The sequence below is a fragment of the Sminthopsis crassicaudata genome, chromosome 6 (assembly GCF_048593235.1).
Source record: "Sminthopsis crassicaudata isolate SCR6 chromosome 6, ASM4859323v1, whole genome shotgun sequence".
Taxonomy (NCBI): Eukaryota; Metazoa; Chordata; class Mammalia; order Dasyuromorphia; family Dasyuridae; genus Sminthopsis; species Sminthopsis crassicaudata.
The window spans coordinates 42,200,358-42,219,429 of NC_133622.1; the positions used below are offsets into that span (position 1 = coordinate 42,200,358).

Consider the following 19,072-nt stretch of genomic DNA (forward strand, 5'->3'; position numbering starts at 1 on the left):
TATTGTTTAAGTTGTTTATTATTTATTGTTATTGGAAAGAAAATCTTCATTTTTGGCATTTCAATTACAATTCAATGTAATTTTGAAAAATTAGAATACTTATGAGGAGAAAATAGTCCCCACTAATACATTGTCTATATTTTAAAGGCCTCCAAATTAGAAGCTAATTGCTGAATATTCAATTATTATAAGTATCTTTTTTGTGAAACAATACTTTGAGTGTTTACAATTTCCAATTATCAATTTGTTATAGTTGTCTCCCAGGACTAATGATGGGGAATTATTCAAAAACTTCAAACAACCTGAGCATGTTTGCTTAAACATAATTTGACAGTATAGATTGCTGTTATTAACCTTTCATAGAAAAATGTGAATAGATTAACCTAGTTGTCTAATAAGATTTTTTTGCTTGTTTTTGTTATTTTGTTTTGTTGCTTTGAGAGGCAGTTGGGATTGAGTGATTTGCTTAGTCACACAGCTAGTTAAATGTTTTGAACTCAGGTTCTCCTTATTCCAGGGCCAGTATGCTATCCACTTTGCCATCTAGCTGCTTCTATGTTTTTGTTATTGTTTGGGATGTTATGTACACTGAAATAATGTAGTCAGCCTTAAGAAACTAATCACCATTCCAGGAACACTCTTCCCTTATTCTCAGCCAGAAGCTATTAGAGATTCTGAAAAACTCTTATATTAAAAGCTAGACAAAGAAGAATCGTAATTTCAAACCCTTACTGACTTATGTCCTCAAATTTAGCTTGTGATAGTGATTTGAAGTACAGGAACAACTGAGCCTAACTGTACTAAATTTACTCATTTTCCCAGGTATTAAACCGTCTGACCTTTGCATCTACTCTTTCTCACTTGCGTCGTTTGAACTCACCAATTGGTAGAGATGGTAAATTAGCGAAGCCAAGACAGTTGCATAATACATTGTGGGGAATGGTGTGTCCTGCTGAGACTCCAGAGGTAATATTTCAAACCATCAATCCAGCTAATCATTAATTTGGCATATTCAGTTTGTAATGCTTCTCAGTTTTTAAGATTTATAAATGCTGTGATTAGAATAAATATGATTGGAATACTAAACTAAATAAAAAGGTTTGAAATAGATTTTTAAAAAATTAATGACTTATTTTATTTTTTTTAAGGGTCATGCTGTAGGACTTGTGAAGAATTTAGCGTTGATGGCTTATATTTCTGTTGGATCTCAGCCTTCTCCAATTCTGGAGTTTTTGGAAGAATGGAGCATGGAAAACCTAGAAGAAATTTCTCCTGCTGCTATTGCCGAGTTCGTATGAGAATTTATTGGGAGGTGGTAGTTTTATGAATTGTGCTTAATAAGGAATAACTATATGCAGCATTTTAAAAATCTTTTAATTTTAGTGCAACCAAGATCTTTGTTAATGGCTGCTGGGTTGGAATACATAAAGATCCTGAACAACTCATGAATACCCTAAGGAAATTGCGACGCCAGATGGATATCATTGTCTCTGAAGTAAGGTTTTTTCAGTTAGAGGTTTTAGCTTTGGTTAAATGACTTGAAGTAATTCGTTAGGATGATTAGCCAAAAGTTAACTTTCTCTGTAGACTTTCTCGGAATAGGTGTCTCTTAAACCAGATTGTGACTTTTCACTCAAACATTAATTGAATGATCTCATCCTAGATTTTCAGTCAGTTCATTCTGCCTGAAATAGATTAATTACCTGGAATAGACTAATTGCAGTTCTGATTGGTGAAGTACTTTTAAAAGCAGTTGATCCTGACCTTATGTGGTAGCTCTTCTCATCTAGTGTCTGGATTTCCATCTTTCATTTTGGAGTTCTCAAAACACTTTTGTCTTTTTCTGCTTCAGGATTACGTCTCTCCACATACTTTTAACAAATTGAATGTCAGGAAGGCAATTCATCCTCACTTATGTTGCTTGAATGTTAAGGACACACTCATTCACCCACTGAACCAGATTTGGATTTTTTTTCTCTGGTCTTAAACTCAGATCTGAGTATTATATACTTCCTAGGAAGGTGGAGTAGGTTTATTCCCATCCAACTTCAACTGTTTATCACATAGTGTCCTGATGGAGGGAGGACAGATGTCATCTGTTTACTAGAGACATGCTTCTGGCTTATACTCCCTCACAAACTGAGAAACTATAGGAATTCTCAGGTACTTTTCATAATAGAAATAGCTTTAAAAATTTTTATTTTATTTGGTATTTTATTTTTCCCCAGTTATATGTAAAAATGATTTTCAACATTTGTTTTTTAAGTTTTTGAGTTTTAAATTCTCTTTTTTCTCCCCTCCCTACTGCCTCTCTTTGAGAAGGCAAATAATTGGATATAGACTATGTATTTAGTCATGTAAAACATTTCCATATTTGTCATATTGAGAAAGAAAACAGAAAAAGACCCTACCTCCAAAACCCCAAACCTCAAAAAAAAAAAAGTAAAAAAGCATGCTTCGATTTATATTCAGACACCATCAGGTTTTTCTTTAGGGATGGATAGTTATTTTTTATCACAAGTCCTTCAGAATTGTCTTGGATCATTATATTGCTTAGAATAGCTAAGTTGTTCACAGCTGATCATCTTACAATATTATTGCTGTTACTTTTTACCTGGAATCTGTCACTTTGCTTCAGTTCATGTAAGTTTTTCTAGGTTTTTCTTAGTTTATCCTGCTCATCATTTCTTATACCATAATGGTATTCTATTGTAATTACATACTACAATTTGTCCAGCATTTCCCTGTTGGACATTCCTTCAATTTACAATTCTTTGTCCCCAGAAAAGACTTGCTATGAATGTTTTTCTATGTACAGGTCCTTTAAAAAAAAAAAAAAAGAAAAGAAAAGAAAAAAAGAAAAAAACCCTCTTTTTGGGATACTGACTTAGTGGTATTGCTAAGTCAATTGCTAGGATAAGCATGATTTTATAGCTCTTTAAGCATAATTCCAAATTGCATTATAGAATGGTTGAATCAGTTAACTCTACTAGACAGTGCATTGGTGTCCAATTTTCTTACACTCCATTTGTCATTTCTAATAACTATGAAATAGTATCTCAGAATTGCATTTCTCCAATCAGTAGTGAGTGTTAGAGCTTTATTTCATATGGCTATAGATAACTTTATCTGAAAACTTCATATCTTTTGATCATTTGTCATTTGGGAAATGGCTCTTGTTCTTACAAATTTGATATACTCCAACTTGGCAATGTATATTTTGCCAAGGCTCGGGATCTTTTGATAAATCACAGTTATCATTTTAGCAGGTTTTATTTTCCTTAGTATTAAAGACAAGTTTTTTTGAGGGAGGGAATTCAGAATGCCTTTTAAGCTACTTTGGATTTTAGATACAATATCTGATTTTTTGTTCATCAGTTTTTGGTGAGTTTCCAAAGTTCTACTAACCTTCACTAGCCTTTTTTTTTTTTTTTTTTTTTTTGCTGAGGCAATCCATGGGGTTAAGTGACTAGCCCAGGGTCACACAGCTAGGAGATATGATTTTAGGGCTGGTGCTCTATCCACCGCATTATCTAGCTGCCCCCTAATCTTCACTAGTCTTATAGTAGTCTTAAATGTTTTTGTTTCGGACCCTACTGGCTTGTGAGGTGAATCTTGATAGTTTTGACTAGAAATTTATTGATTACTACCTTAATTTCTTCATCTATAAGATAGGGTAAAATGCTCTTTTTCTCAGTGTTGCTGTGAGGAAAGTTAAGACACTAGATAAATGTGAATTTTTGTTAATAGTGTTGTCATTCTAAGCATATTGATATACAAGACATATGCCTAATATCTTTACCTTTTAATAATCAAGTGTGACAGAAAGAGGCTTAGGACCAGGAAGGTAAAAGGTTTCACTGTACTGTGGAATGGTAGTTTCAAGTGTATTGTGAACCATATACAACTGGAAATTCCTTTTTTATTTTCTGTGAGAAGACAAAAAATGAAATACTGGTTACCTTAGTGATTTTAGAAGAAATATTTCATGTATTATTTGTATGGCATTAATTTGGACAGCATTCTCAGATCAATCAGTGCACTTTTTTACCCATAAACACAGGGTTTGGATTTATTTTATATAGTATCTATTATATGCATATTGAAAATGACACTTTGGAATTTTTTAATAATTAGCTTCAGAAATTTTGTGATGAACTTTGTCTTGTATTTTTTTTTTTTTTTTGGCTAAATCCTAATTGACACAGAGAAAATAGAAATGTATCATCATTCTCTATTTAAAAAAAAATTAGGTTTCTATGATCAGAGATATTCGTGAGAGAGAGATTCGGATTTATACAGATGCTGGCCGAATTTGTAGACCACTTTTAATTGTTGAAAAACAGAAGCTACTCTTGAAGAAAAGGCACATTGATCAGCTGAAAGAACGAGAATATAACAATTACAGGTAGGAATCTGGGGAGTAAAAAAATGTTTATTTTGCATGTTTACACCTGGAAATTAAGCTTTTCTTAAACAATGGATTTTGACAGTTGTATTTAAGTGTTAGGGTTGCTGGGTGGCGCAGTGGACAGAGTGATGGGCCTGGAATTAGGGGGACCTAAGTTCAAGTGTGACCCCAGACAGTAGTCTGCAAGATGAGTGGGAGAAGCAAAGGGCAAACTGCCAGGAAAGACCCAGCAGAGACAGGAAGGACTGGACACATTTCAGCATTATTGCCTTTCTTTTGCTCTCAAGATATATTTAAAAGTGAAAAGGAAAGATAATAAAACCATCAGTATAAATGACAGGTGTGTATAGGATTTTAGCAACTATGAAGAGTTAGGAAAACTTCTTTAATTTTTTAGTTGGCAAGACCTTGTGGCCAGTGGAGTGGTGGAATACATTGATACCCTGGAAGAAGAGACGGTGATGCTGGCCATGACTCCCGATGACTTACAGGAGAAGGGCGTGGCATATTGTTCCACTTATACCCACTGTGAAATTCACCCCTCGATGATCCTTGGTGTATGTGCATCGATTATTCCTTTTCCTGATCATAATCAGGTCAGTAGTATTTTTGTGTCATAGCTGGTTATCTGGAGGTATCATAATAAGCACGATGGGAAAATAAAATGAAATATGAGGCTAATTTACAGTGTTTTTTTTTTTTTTTTTTTAGCAAACTGTCATAGAACATATTTTTAGGAAATACAGTAATACTGATGGGAAAAATCAATAACATTGCAGAGAAAAAGAAATTTATATCTATTTCCCATCATGTACCAGAGTAAACATGAGATACATTTTAAAATATTTATAAAACACTCAGAAACTTAACAGTTTGCTTATTCCAAATGTGGACTACCAGAGCAGTGGAAGAAATTCTTCAACAAGGTTGATGAATTTGAGTTTGTTGAAATTTTAAAACATTTAAATATAGGGAATCAAAGATAAAAAGAAAAACAAAACTTAGTTCCAATAAACTTGTTAGTTAAGGATTAACTTCCAGAATATTTGAGTAAAGGATTAATTTCCAGAATGTTTGAGGAATGGAAATAAATTCATTGGGTAATATATAGTTGTGGGTGGGTGGGAAAGTGAAGTTTATGAAGTGCCAGTTTACAAAGCAAATAGCAAATAAAATGTTGGAAAAATATTTTAGTTCTTTAAAATTCCATTGTTTAATTATTGTTAATTAGATTGTGATACCAACATCCATTAATTTATCTAAAATAAGTAAATATGTTAAAATTTAATTTTTTTATGGCTTTGAGAAAAGTTATACCTCAGTATTTTATGATTTCACACTTGAAAATAATCTAGCATTATTTAAAAAGAGCCATATTATTGGTCAATCCTATTGATTTGGTGACCTCAGGATTGGTGTTAGCTACCAAGGAAATAATTAAAAAGAATTGTATGAAGAGGTACATTTTTTTATTAAAAAATGATGGATGTGTGCACTGTAGAGACATTTGGAAAATTCTATGCAAAATAATATAAAAGGAGAAAAAAAAGTAGTCAGGAATACTGTGTATACACTGACTATACTTATTTGTGGGAATGAGATGATTGAGGCCAGTTCCAATGATCTTGGGATGAAGAGAACCATCTACACCAAGAGAGGATAGTGGGAACTGAGTGTGGATCACAACGTAGCATTCTCACTCTTTTTGTTGTTGTTCACTTGCATTTTGTTTTCATACTCATTTTCTTTCCTTTTTGAGCTAATTTTTCTTATGTAACAAGATAATTGTATAAATATGTTTACATATTTTGGATTTAACAAATATTTTAATATGTATAACATATTGGATTTCTTGCATATAGGGGAGGGGGTAGGGGAAGGAAGGGAACTTTAGAATGGGCTTTGCAAGGGTCAATGTTGAAAAATTATCTGTGCATATGTTTTGAAAATAAAAAGTTTTGATTAAAAAACTGGGGTGGAAACAGCAATATTTGTGGAGTCACGAAGTTTGGTGCTCCATAGCAATCGCTAATTAATGTCATTTTTGTACTATCATGAATATATTGTCTTTATTCTTGTATTTAAGGACTTTAATTGATATCTTTTATGGAAAATATTCTTTGATATTGAATGTACTATTTCATTAACATTTAAAGAAAAAGAAAGTCTTTGTGGTTTACTGCACAAATTGTCAGATGAATCTATAGTTCTGTCTATGGGAAGCATTCTTTTGTATGCTTTAATTTTTCAGTGACATTGAATGTTTTTGCTTTTAGTCTCCTAGAAACACATATCAGTCTGCTATGGGTAAACAGGCGATGGGTGTTTATATTACCAACTTTCATGTTCGTATGGACACATTGGCGCATGTGCTCTATTATCCTCAAAAGCCTCTGGTGACTACACGCTCCATGGAGTATCTACGATTTAGAGAGCTGCCAGCAGGTATGTTAGTTGTTACCTCCCTAGTGCAAAAAACAGTGTATCTTTCTTTGGCATCATTGCCACTTCAAATAATTATTTAAATAATTATTAACCAGCTAATGGTAACCAGTTTCTGTTGAGTTGCAAAGTGGTCCAGGCTTTTAGATAGTGCAGGGACCTTAACATTGGATAAGAAAATCTATTGCTAGAATAGTTAATTTACTAAGTCTTCCACAAGGGGTTACTGTTGTACTGAAGACTAATAGTCTATCAGCACTAATCTCATGTCTCATCTCTGGATGCAATTCTGCTTTTTGGATAGCATAATTTAATGAAGGAGTTTTCTTCTCTGGAATTAGAAGTATGTAAAGCTCCAGGATAATGGTTGGACTTTGAAAATTTTTCTCCTTTGGTCTTTGGTTCCCATCAGAAACTAGTAATTATCCTGTCCCCCTCCTCCCCTTCTAAATCCCCTCCTTTTTCTTGATATAGAGGACTATTTGGAATAATGGTTAAACAGACCTGAAATTATGCCTGGCAGGGACATTATGCCTTTTTGACTTTTTAATTCTGATTTTTTTCTTTCATATCCTTCTCACACATTAATTTTCATAGATTTTCTCTCTTGGTGGACATAACTGACTTGCAGTATACAGTGAAAATTTTGATGAGCAAATGCTTTGGTTATGAAGTTCCCTTTAACAGGGATGGCCTCTATTTAGAGCAAGTCGTAAGAGTTCTTAACTTGTGTGTAGCTTAGGGGGAATAGTGGCTACCGAGGGAAGGGCGACAGAACATCTACATCAGTAGTGCTTTTTCAGTTAAGGCACAGAGCCGGTAGGCCAAGGTTTGGCTAAGGGAAGGGCTTATGTACAGGGACTTCTAAGGCTCTGTCACGGGAACCTGTGCGTGGCCATCTTGGATTAGAGAGGACTGTCTTGAGAGACCGGAGCATCCCTCTCTTTGTAATTTGTTAGCTATAGGGAGCTACAATCAGCTTTTCTAAGGGTCAGACTCTTTATCTCTTAGAATTCATCCTTATGCCTTCTGGTTTTCTACCTTTATCTGTAAGCTTTCTGACAACAAAGGGCATTTTTGCAATTCATCCTTTCTTGATTAGAATTTAACTCAACTAATGCAGAATTAGCAGCTTATGATGCTTAGCAGTGGTAATATCTGGCTTAATTACATGGTGACTAAGGTTTTGGATTTCTCTCTCTCTTAGCATCCCACTGTCTTCCCTGTACCCCTAACTTTTCTTTTGTCCTGAAATCTCTGAAAACCTGAGAGTATAAGATAGATTTCAGAGTATCTTAGTTTTGCCTTTAGCAGTAAGAAGCATTGTGTTCTTGCTTGGTTGCTAGCATCTGCTCAGCACTGTGCTGCTGAGAGATCAGTTATAGTACCTCATCCCAGTGAAGGATGAATGAATTTGTAGCTTAGTTTTGCACTAACTACTTTTTAAAATTTCAAAACAAAACTGTGATTCCCTATTCAGCTAGAATATGGAAAAGCAGTTAAACAGAATTATTATTATTATTTTTTTTTGCTCTGAAAACTAATGCTCAGTGTGTTTCCGAAGCAGTAGCTCTGAAAAACGTTGGCAGTGTCATAGAGAAGGGAATCAGCAGATTGCAGAAGAAAATGACTTTGGACCAGTAGTGATCATAATAAGATTGGCCAGGAGTAGCAGCTGGACTGGAGAGAACCAGAATTGGGATTGGGAGGAGTTCATATTTTAATCTTCATTGTGTGGGTCTAATATATTTCAGGTATCAACTCAATTGTGGCTATTGCATCATACACTGGATATAATCAAGAAGATTCTGTTATCATGAACCGTTCTGCAGTTGATAGAGGTTTTTTCAGGTCAGTTTTTGTAAAATTTGTTAAACACAAACAGGAGGATTTGACTTCTTTCTTTTAATTATTTTAGCTAACATCTCATTTTTTGGAATTCACTTTTAAGTTCAGTTTGAAAACAATTACTCTATTTTTAGCTATCATGAAGTCAGTGGTTTGGCTGTACAAATATAAAATACCTTGAATTTTTCGATATAGAAAGCCAGTGGCCTTATTGACTTTCAAATGATGGTCAACCTCTAGTATTATTTTTAGCCAGGTGATGTCTAGTCAGATGAAGTGTCATTGGGTTTTATGGGGAGAAAAAAACTTGATTTTGAAGTGTCATTTTGTATTGATTTTGTGAGAGTTATTTTAGGTCTGAAATTATTTTCTTTACTATTTTTCTTGTCTTTTTGCTTTAAGCTTTGAACTGTTTATTAAATGGTAATTATTTGAAATTCATCATTAAAGAATCTGTCACATGTTTCTACTGTTATAGAAGTTGCCTTAGAGTCAATGTATATTATTTTTCAGATCAGTTTTTTATCGGTCTTACAAAGAACAGGAATCTAAGAAAGGATTTGACCAAGAAGAGGTATTCGAGAAACCAACACGTGAAACATGCCAGGGTAAGAGGCTGCTATGTAAAAATTTTAGAATTCACTTTAATTTTATAGGTCATTAATTTTTTCTTCATGTTATTTAGGTTTCTATTTTTTGTGACACATAGCTTGTGGTTCACAATTCTATAAAATGTGAATTGGACCAAATTTTTTTTTTTATTTAGTTCAAAAGCTACTGTTTGTAATACAGATGGAATTTGGGAAACATCAGATGTTTTCTGGATATTCATTTAAGCAGGGCAGCTAGGTGGAGCAATGGATAGAGCACCAGCCCTGGAGTTAGGAGGTCCTGAGTTCAAATCTGGTATCAAACACTTAATACTTCCTAGCTGTGTGACCTTGGGCAAGTCACTTAACCTTGATTGCCTCAGCCAAAAAAAAAAAAAAAATTTTTTTTAAAGATATTCAATTAAGCTTTAAAGTTCTAGTCTTTACATTGTGCTTCAGTTTTCCCATTTGCAGTATTTGACATGACAAGTATTGACTGATTTTTTTATGTGGCTTAATGGAAAGTGAAGCTATAATTTCCAAATCATTTTTTTTAAAAGAAGTAATTATACAAGTAACAGATTTTTATGGGTCAATAATAAATGATTTTTTAAAAAATGAAGTCATTAAATGTTAGATATTATTTATCCTATGATTCCAAGTTTGGTTATATGGAATGTTCCAGAGAGCAATATAGTTCTGATTCAATTTAAAAATATTCTGAAAGTATATTAAAAGTATTTTTGTTTGCTTTGATGCTGCCCTAAGTTTGGGTTTGATAGACATGACAGTTTTTAGGGTTAATATTATACTATATTCAGCTCAGGAAATTTACCCAAGATCACTTGTTAAGGTTAGATCATATTGAGAACAGTGTGGCTTTTTTTAAAACTACTGATTCATTTTATGTAATTCACTGAAGAGTGAAGTAGATTTTTAGAATAGAGGTATCATGAACACAATATCAGTAATCATGATGGAGATTTCTGCCACTTTTTGACTTGGAAATAAAATAATCTGTGTATGCTGTGTTCTCTTTCAAAAGGTAATCTTATTTAATTCTTTTTGACTTTTTATATTATGAGATGGTTTCAGAGAAGTTTTTTGATTGTTGTCTTACAGGCATGAGGCATGCTATCTATGACAAGTTGGATGATGATGGTTTGATAGCTCCTGGTGTCCGTGTATCAGGAGATGACGTTATCATTGGAAAAACAGTAACTCTGCCTGAAAACGAAGATGAACTGGAGAGCACTAACAGGCGTTACACCAAGAGAGACTGCAGCACCTTCCTCAGAACTAGTGAGACTGGTATTGTGGATCAGGTGATGGTAACCTTGAACCAGGAAGGATATAAGTTTTGCAAGATAAGGGTGAGTGCCTTTTTAATTCTTGAGAACAGGCAGAAAGTCAACTGGAAGTTGTGTACTTAACTGAGGCCTATTTTTAATTGACTTTAGGTACGCTCTGTTAGAATCCCACAGATTGGAGACAAATTTGCCAGTCGACATGGTCAGAAGGGTACTTGTGGTATCCAGTACAGGCAAGAGGTAGCTATAGTTTATTTTTTCTTTCTTTCCCTGAGACTGGGGTAAAATTCATCTTCAAAAATTTGCTTTTAAAAGTTAAACAGGAGGTTCAAATTAGCTTTATTTCAGCACTTGAGTAAATATCTGAACAAGGATGTTAGACAAATTTTAAGCCATATAAATTGAAATGGGGAGAGAGGTTGTGGTCTTGATTTTTATCAAAGAGTTAAAATAGGGTTTTCAGGATACAGTCAGTATATTTCTCGTTTCAGGATATGCCTTTCACCTGTGAGGGTATCACCCCTGATATCATCATAAACCCCCATGCCATCCCTTCTCGTATGACTATTGGTCACTTGATTGAATGTCTTCAAGGGAAGGTAAGAATATCAGATATAAAGTACATAGCTTTGTCATTTTTTTTTTTTCCCCCTCCACTTAAATAATAGCTTTTTATTTCTCCAAATACATGCAAAAATAGTTTTCAGCATTCACTTTCGCAAAACCTTTGTGTTCCAAATTTTTCTCTCTCCATCCCCTAGATAGCAAATAATCCACTATAGGTTAACCGTGTGTCACTATCATTCTTGACTCAGAATGTTTGACCACCTGCTTTCTTTCTTGATTACCATTTAGGAATTGATGTGCCTAGATTTCAGAATTTTGAAAGTATGAGAAGGCTATGCTTTTAAATCCTAAGCATATTTTGTTTACAAAATCATAATTAAATTTTCTTTATTCTAATACCTTGATAAATGAGAAATATTTTAGATATCCCCTCTCCCCCCCCCCCAAAAAAAAAAATTCTCATTCTGCTTTGTGCTTGTCTTTTAAGCTGAAAGCTTTAGGTCTAGATCTGTGATCCATTTGGCTAAGCAGGTTTTATTGTTGCGAAAATTGTTTTTTTGTTAAGTTTAAACCATTCTCACCTACGGGTCATGATATTAAGTAGGAAATCTTGTGTGTCATGGAAAAGAGCCTTGTTATTAAATGTACAATTTAAAATTACCTTAAAGAGTGGAGGAGCAGAACTCAAAGAAAAAAACTGTTTTTCCAAAGGTGTCGGCTAACAAAGGTGAAATTGGTGACGCCACGCCATTTAATGATGCTGTTAATGTGCAGAAGATTTCTAATCTGTTATCTGATTATGGTTACCATCTCAGAGGAAATGAGGTATGACAACCCCAATATTAGTGATAGTTGTACATTTTGCTCTCTTAACTTATGGAATGCACCCTTTAGTCTGTGCGTCAGGATTTCCTTTTCTGTTTCAGGTCTTGTACAATGGATTTACTGGCCGAAAAATCACATCTCAGATTTTTATTGGCCCCACTTATTACCAGCGTTTGAAGCATATGGTGGACGATAAGATCCATTCCCGGGCCAGGGGACCTATACAGATCCTTAACAGACAACCCATGGAGGGTAGATCTCGGTAAGGAGAAATAGGGGTTTAGTACAAATATTACTATGTTTATTGTGTTGGATGAAAAAGCAGGCGATGTCTTTGAAGCTTTGTTGGCTGAAATACTGTAAGATAAACTGCTGAGAGGAATAACATCTCCAGAATTGTGCTACTAGCTTTTTTTCCTTTAGGTTTTAATGAGTAGTAATTCTTATATCTTTATCTTTGTGAACCATGTTGTGAGTAGTAGCTTTTTACAGAAGAGTAATAAGGTTATAAAAACTTTTCTATCCATCTTGACAAAGTTGTTATTATTTAGATGGACACCTTTTACCGTTAATCCTGGCAGTATCTTTAATACAGAATGTTATTTTTCCACGTTAGTGATGGTGGCCTACGTTTTGGAGAAATGGAACGAGACTGTCAGATTGCTCATGGTGCAGCCCAGTTTCTAAGGGAAAGGTTATTTGAAGCATCAGATCCCTATCAAGTTCACGTATGCAATCTTTGTGGAATCATGGCGATAGCTAACACCAGGACACACACGTATGAGTGTAGAGGCTGTCGTAATAAAACTCAGGTACATACAAACTTTACTTGCAAATTCTGGAGATTGAACCAATTTGCTTTGATCCTGTCTTAAGTATCAAGGATATATTTAATTGTTTTATGTTACTAATTACAGTTTTCTTGTTTTTTCTTTTCAGATTTCTTTGGTTCGAATGCCTTATGCTTGTAAACTCCTTTTCCAGGAATTGATGTCTATGAGCATAGCACCTCGAATGATGAGTGTTTAGAAATTTAAAAAAAAATTTGTTTCAAGTAAACGTAAGCCAAGTCATTTGTGAATACCACTCTGCCACGATTTGGTTTTTATTTCAGCAGAAGTGGTATACTTTGAAAAAAAAAAATTAAGCATCTTCTATACAGTGTTGCAAGTGCAAGGTTTTGTTTAATGACACTTTTTTTGGTTGGTGTAAATAGAAAATAAAATTTTGTAGTTAGATTTGGTGTATCATTTATTTCATACTATGCAGAAGGGTATGCTTGCACACCAGTGAATACAATGTAAAAGGTTAGTGGATTAGATTAAAAGAAACTTGTTACTGGACAACAGTAGTTGTAGTTTTTCCATCACGGTTTTAAACTATGCATACTGATAAAGACTGCAGGATTTCAGTGGTCAGCACTTTCATCTGGTTTAAGAAAAGAAAAATATAAAAATTAGTTATGACTACTAACAATAGCAAGGCAGACACAAACGTGCACAGTTGGATGACTTTTCCCTTTCACTTTACTTAGTTTTTGGAATGGTCAGATATATAAGCAAAGACGTAGTATACCAAATGTATGTAAGCTATACCATTGTAATGCAAGCTTTAGGGCTCTGGAGGGACTAAAAAAACATTTCAACTGTATAGAGGAAGAGCATCTTGTTGCTAGGATAGTCTGTATGTAATGTAGAATTCCTGATTAATGAAGCAGATCTTTTGTCACTTTCATCTTGCAGTTAAGTGATCCTGTAAGTGACATCATGTGGGAAAGGTTGAAAAGCAGGATCCTGTTATTCCTAATCCAGGGTTAAGTAAAGATCATTTCACATATATGTTGGTGAAATTACCTCCAATGGCTCTCTTGTTAGGTTGAGGAATATAGCAAATGTAACTGGCTACCTTAATTCTAATTTAAAGGAAAAAGATTGTTCTAATTTTCCATTTCACAAATATTTGATGTGTAACTACAAAAGAATGAAAAGTTTTCTTACTGGCTTATTATGGAAGCCATCGTATCTTCATCAAAATATGAAAAATAAGTATTCCCTACTAATCAGAACTTTTTGTAGTAAAAAAATAAAGTGTGTACTTTAGGCATGGGAAGATGACCCTCATTATTGCAGGCTCCTCTGAGGACCTTTCTAGAAGAGAATGAATAGTAATTTATAGTCTAGAACTAGACTCTATAGATACTTTCATTCCTTCTTAATTGGTTTTTCCCTCAGGACAGAGGACATACATGTCCCTAGGGGCAGCGGAATTGTGGGATGTGTTGCAAACCTACTGCTAACAATGAACTGCTTCATAAATATGGAAAATGGTATGCTAAGAGAATCTAGTAGTAGGAAACTTTTTTTTAAAAAATCAAGTCATGTTATTTGAATCAAAAAAACATCAACAAGCTCATTATAACAGTATGTATATATCTGTCTGGGGTACAAATTGTAACTGTCCTGAAGTACATGTCATTGAGGGGAGGCAACATGGGTCTAGCATATAAGAAGAGTGGAAAGCTAGAACTGGGCCAAGTTTTAAATAGTAAATGAAAGGCTTTGCATTTTATTTTGGAGATAATAGAGGGAGTCACTGCACATTAGGCAAATCCCTCTGCTGGCTGTGTGGGTGGAAAGAAAAGAACAAATCCGAGATAAAGCAGTGGAGACAAACTGCTTGGAGATTTGGGAACTGACTGGAAATGTGGCTTGGAAGAGAGAGGAGTTGAAACAACAGTGAGATTGCAAATCTGGGTGACTGGAGGATGCTTGTTCGCCTTGTCAAAGCCTAGGTACCTGAGAAAGTAAATTGAGTAGAAGGGCATCTAAGTAATTTTTAGGATGTTTAATTAACCATACATGTACACACTAGAACCACTATGATCTTAGTAACTTGTTAAGATACATCATTTGAGCTTTTTATTAGCAAAAGCACTTAAGTCGATTGGCTTTGGAGTTGCTTACCTTTTTTGGTAGGTATTTCATGTAAGGCATCAACCACTGTAATTTTTGCTGAAGCAGTAGCCTGACCTTGGGAATTTGATGCATGACACTCATATTCCCCGGCATCATCCTTACTCAGAGGAGACACCTGTCAAAGAAAAAGCCATTTGAGGTTCTCCAATGGGCCATTGATTTCCTTCTTGTTAAATCATCTATGATTTTTATTGTTTCTAATGACTCTTCTTTTTAAACTTTTGCAATTTATTAAAGTGACAAATCAATTCAGTCCATCACTAAATGGAAATAAATGTTGAAGGAGGCTTGGCCAGCCCATAACGTAGAACGCAAAGATAATTCATAGATAGTTTGAATGATAACCTCAAGAAGGCTTCAAGAATGTTTAAATAGATTGTAGAGTAATTAGAGCAAAAGAAGATGAGAATTACCCAGGATGAGAAGGCAGAGACAAGAAGGGACTATGATAAAATTTCCATCAGGATGTGTGTAAATACTGAAAGTCTTGTTAGAAATGTGGTTTCAAGGAATTAAGTCTAAAGGACAGAACAAGAACAAATGAGTTTAAAAAAAAAAAAAATTACCCAGAAACAAAGTTTTGGCCCCATATAACAAAAGACTTACTTAACAATGAGCCATTTGAAAATGGAAGAGTCTTTCTGGGGGTATTCTAGTTGAGGCTGGGCAAAAATCAGGATGTTAGAGAAAATATTCTAAAAATACATGATGTGTAGTGTTAAATAATCTGGTACTTCTCCACAAAGATCTTATTCTGGTATCTCATTGTGCCGTAGAAGTTTGTATCTGGGTCTATGAGGTCTCTGCCAAGTTCTGACATGTTGGAGCAGCCATGAATCCAGGCCATGCTGACGTGTGGAGACCTGACCTAGCAAAGTAGGGAGAAATTCACCACCAGCATACATAATATGCTGACTTTGGTAACCCAGTGAAAGAAGATGGCCCTTCATTCTTGGAGTAGCCGCCTACTTTTGGAGTGGTTGAAAAGGGAATACAGAATAACAAGAACAAGGGTTTTTTTTTTTTTTTTTTTAAAGAATCAGTTTTTAGACTATCTACATATGTATATGAATTTAATTACTAGTATCCCAAAATATGAATGCTTTTTTCTAATGACTAGAGAATCAACATATTACTTGGAGTGAACTATGTAAATAACAATCTCACAAAAAATGAAACTGGAAGATAGAAGCAATTTGAGTTACATGGAAGGTATGGCAAGTCAGGTTCCCTTTGGAGACTCAAAGGAGCTGGACAAGTTGGGATCTTCAAAGGCAATAAGAAGCTCCTAGTTTCATAAGATGTAGACATATTGTGCTACAGCACAATGTCTGCCACGAAGACAACTGTTACTACTTTAGGTAGTAAAATATTTTGCAAAAGATAGGAAATTTAATGAAGAAATTTGGTCAGATCCTCCCAATGGGGTCAGTGTCCTTATATTAGCTATATTTAATACAAATAATTCAGATCTTCCTAAAGTCTAACACTCTTAACGCCTGTGCCAATTAACTGCCTAAAAATCCAGCTTCGTTATTTTGAAGTATGACTAAAATTAAGTAAACAGACCAGCCATAAAAGGAAGAAAGATCCAAACCCTTGTTTTCACAACTCCAAGAGTCCCAGTGCCTTGTCCACCGCCATTCTGGCTCAAGGGATGGGCATGGGATAGGAATGAACTTCGGCTTTCCACATGGCAGGTGAAAGTTTTGTCACTGAACCACTGGTGAAAATAGTACCCGGTGCATTTTCTCTATCATGCTCCCTTCTCAAGAAAACAGCTTCTCTTTGGCCTACTCAAGTGAGTTGATGATACCGAAAAAGGGTCAGTAGATGCAGAATACCGTGCCCACCTCTGCCCATCTCATGTAAAAGCAACTGCTGCAAGAAGAATGCTAAGAACTTAGGAATGCCTCGTTCGGCACACACCGGATCTCGCCCTGTGGAGAATTACTGCAAATATAAGAAATACTAGAATAGACAACTATAGAATTACAGAAGATGGCTCAAGATGATGAGCAGTAAGAGCACGGTCTCAGGAAAGAGAGGGGTCTCAAGTCAGGCTTTCTACTACAACTAAGCCTAATCATTTCATTTACTTTTATAGAAAAAAACATTTGAAGCTTTGCTGTAACAGCATAGCTATAGAGCTTTTTTCAGTAATGACAATGGGACCATCACTTCCAATTCTTGATGTGCTAAATGGGGAATTTAAAAAAGTGACACTTGGACCAAGTACCCTAGGAGAAAGTCATTCCAGATAGGGCAATTTTCAGAAGTGCTGAGGAATCAAGCCTTGGTACATATGAAAACGCAGATGATACTGAATGATTGAAGAAAGAAGTGTGGACAATAACTCTTGAGCCACAGACCTACTTTCTTATTTCTGGAAAGTCTTTAATTTTTTCCAAGAATATGCTCAAAATAATGGAACAGGCAGACCTTTCCAAATAACTTTCTATAGAAGACATCTTCACATAAGGATTTATGGGAGCAAATGGAAACAAGTAGCACAGGATGAGAAAGCAGAGGACAGGTTGGGATTTGTACCACTGGAGGGAGTATTCCTGTTAGTGAGATCTTGAATGCACCGGTTATATGCAGGATCTCTGAACACTTAAAATCTTAAAATGGCATAGCTCTTTTTAATGTATTTCCAAGCTTAGCAAAAACCTTTACCTTGCTGTGTTTCCTTCTGGAACACTAACTTTCTAATCAACCACAGAATGTTAGAGGTGCAAAGAACCTTAAAAATGATCTCACATGTTTAGATAAGGGAATCTGAGTTAAGGAAAATTAAGCAATTGGCTACGGTTATAAAAGTGGTAAAGATGGACACATTCTAGAACCCAGGTGCTGTGAATTCTAGGTTACTTCATGGATGATCCACATCATGGCCATTCAAAAGAACTGTGAGAATACTTTAGACTTTGTTCTTCAGATAAAAATTGCTATTATGTGCCAGGTACCGTGCTAAGCAATTAAAAATTGTTATTTGATCCTCACAGCAACTCTGGGAGGTAGATACTATTATTATCCCCATTTTACAGTTCAGGAAACCGAAGCACAGAGCTATTAAGTGATTTTCCCAGGGTCAATCTATTCACTGTACCACAAGGTGCCCCCTTCTATTTTTCTTTTCATCTTAAATAAAATTTTTGTATGAAGTACTCACCAGAACCCAGCCTGTCACTTCATGCTTTTCTGGGCCACCTCGAGTTTGGATGGCCAGGTTGTCACGGTCTCCAGGGAGGAGTTCTGTTCTTTGAACTCCATAGTGACCTCTTTTTACCTGGGAAGAGGGAAAAGTCAGGAACTCAGATCTTTGCAATTAATGAGCTTTTCACTTTGAAGTGTTCACATTCCTAAAATTACACAGATCATGTGTTAGATTTTCTGCTTGGATTATAACAACCTTCCCAGTATTCTTTGTGGGTACTGTAGAGCAAAAAAAAACTAACATAGATGTCTTTTCATTCCTTTTCTCCCCAGAAATTACTTTTTCCTCTAAAGGTAGGAAGTCAGAGAGAATGAATATCTTCATAATAACTGACTTCAAGCTCCCCCTTACCTAGCCCATTTCCTCATATCCTCTTATCTTCCAAGTAAGTTCCCTCAGTTTAGGGGGAGCAGGTTCAGCCCATCCAAGGCCTGAAACTAAGCAGCCTGCCCTGTCCATCATTCTGCCTCGGTCTTTGTGACCACACAACCACATAAGGCCCAAATTCAGCTCATTACAAGCCCAGCTTCATCCAAGCCTTGTCACTTTTCCCGAGTCCAGGGACCAACAGACTTTTCTATCTTGCCATCATTTTTCCTCTATTAACAACAGAGCTCGCTGCTTCCCTCTCCTACCTGGCATAATCTATAGTCCAAGAGAAAAAGAATTTCAGAGACTACTTTACCAGTTATTATTTTTTTAAACAGAAGAGTAATGTGTATAGATTTAAGTAAGTTAGAAGCCGGTGCAGCCTGAAGGACACATGATGTACTTCTGTAAATCTCAGACCTTTTAAGAGGCAAGTGGAAAAAAGCTGAAGACATGAAAAGTAGCTTCCAAGGCAATTTGGCAAGGTGAGCTATAGATACCTTTAGGCTGGAAAT

General features: G+C 35.2%; 3 protein-coding genes across 6 annotated transcripts in view; 1 reads left to right on the top strand and 2 right to left on the bottom strand.

Annotated features, from left to right (window-relative positions):
• The window catches only part of POLR2B (RNA polymerase II subunit B), a 28,565-nt gene extending 15,334 nt beyond the window's left edge, over positions 1–13,231 (top strand). For all 4 annotated transcript variants that reach the window (XM_074274442.1, XM_074274444.1, XM_074274443.1 and 1 more), the window contains exons 11-25: positions 823–966; positions 1,149–1,288; positions 1,384–1,495; positions 4,254–4,408; positions 4,809–5,007; positions 6,688–6,856; positions 8,608–8,704; positions 9,215–9,309; positions 10,414–10,664; positions 10,752–10,841; positions 11,093–11,200; positions 11,880–11,993; positions 12,095–12,255; positions 12,610–12,805; positions 12,933–13,231. In XM_074274442.1, the coding sequence (XP_074130543.1) occupies positions 823–966; positions 1,149–1,288; positions 1,384–1,495; positions 4,254–4,408; positions 4,809–5,007; positions 6,688–6,856; positions 8,608–8,704; positions 9,215–9,309; positions 10,414–10,664; positions 10,752–10,841; positions 11,093–11,200; positions 11,880–11,993; positions 12,095–12,255; positions 12,610–12,805; positions 12,933–13,022 (2,121 nt within the window). In that variant the 3' untranslated portion in view covers positions 13,023–13,231. The remainder of the gene's footprint in view (positions 1–822; positions 967–1,148; positions 1,289–1,383; positions 1,496–4,253; positions 4,409–4,808; positions 5,008–6,687; positions 6,857–8,607; positions 8,705–9,214; positions 9,310–10,413; positions 10,665–10,751; positions 10,842–11,092; positions 11,201–11,879; positions 11,994–12,094; positions 12,256–12,609; positions 12,806–12,932) is intronic.
• HOPX (HOP homeobox) overlaps positions 1–19,072 on the bottom strand; it is a 384,876-nt gene that overhangs the window by 287,229 nt on the left and 78,575 nt on the right. The gene's annotated exons all lie outside the window — the stretch shown is intronic.
• IGFBP7 (insulin like growth factor binding protein 7) overlaps positions 13,227–19,072 on the bottom strand; it is a 70,192-nt gene continuing 64,346 nt past the window's right edge. Inside the window, exons 3-5 of the mRNA XM_074274447.1 lie at positions 18,144–18,260; positions 14,957–15,083; positions 13,227–13,421 (exon numbers count right to left, since the gene is read on the bottom strand). Of these exons, the coding sequence (XP_074130548.1) occupies positions 13,402–13,421; positions 14,957–15,083; positions 18,144–18,260 (264 nt within the window). The 3' untranslated portion in view covers positions 13,227–13,401. The remainder of the gene's footprint in view (positions 13,422–14,956; positions 15,084–18,143; positions 18,261–19,072) is intronic.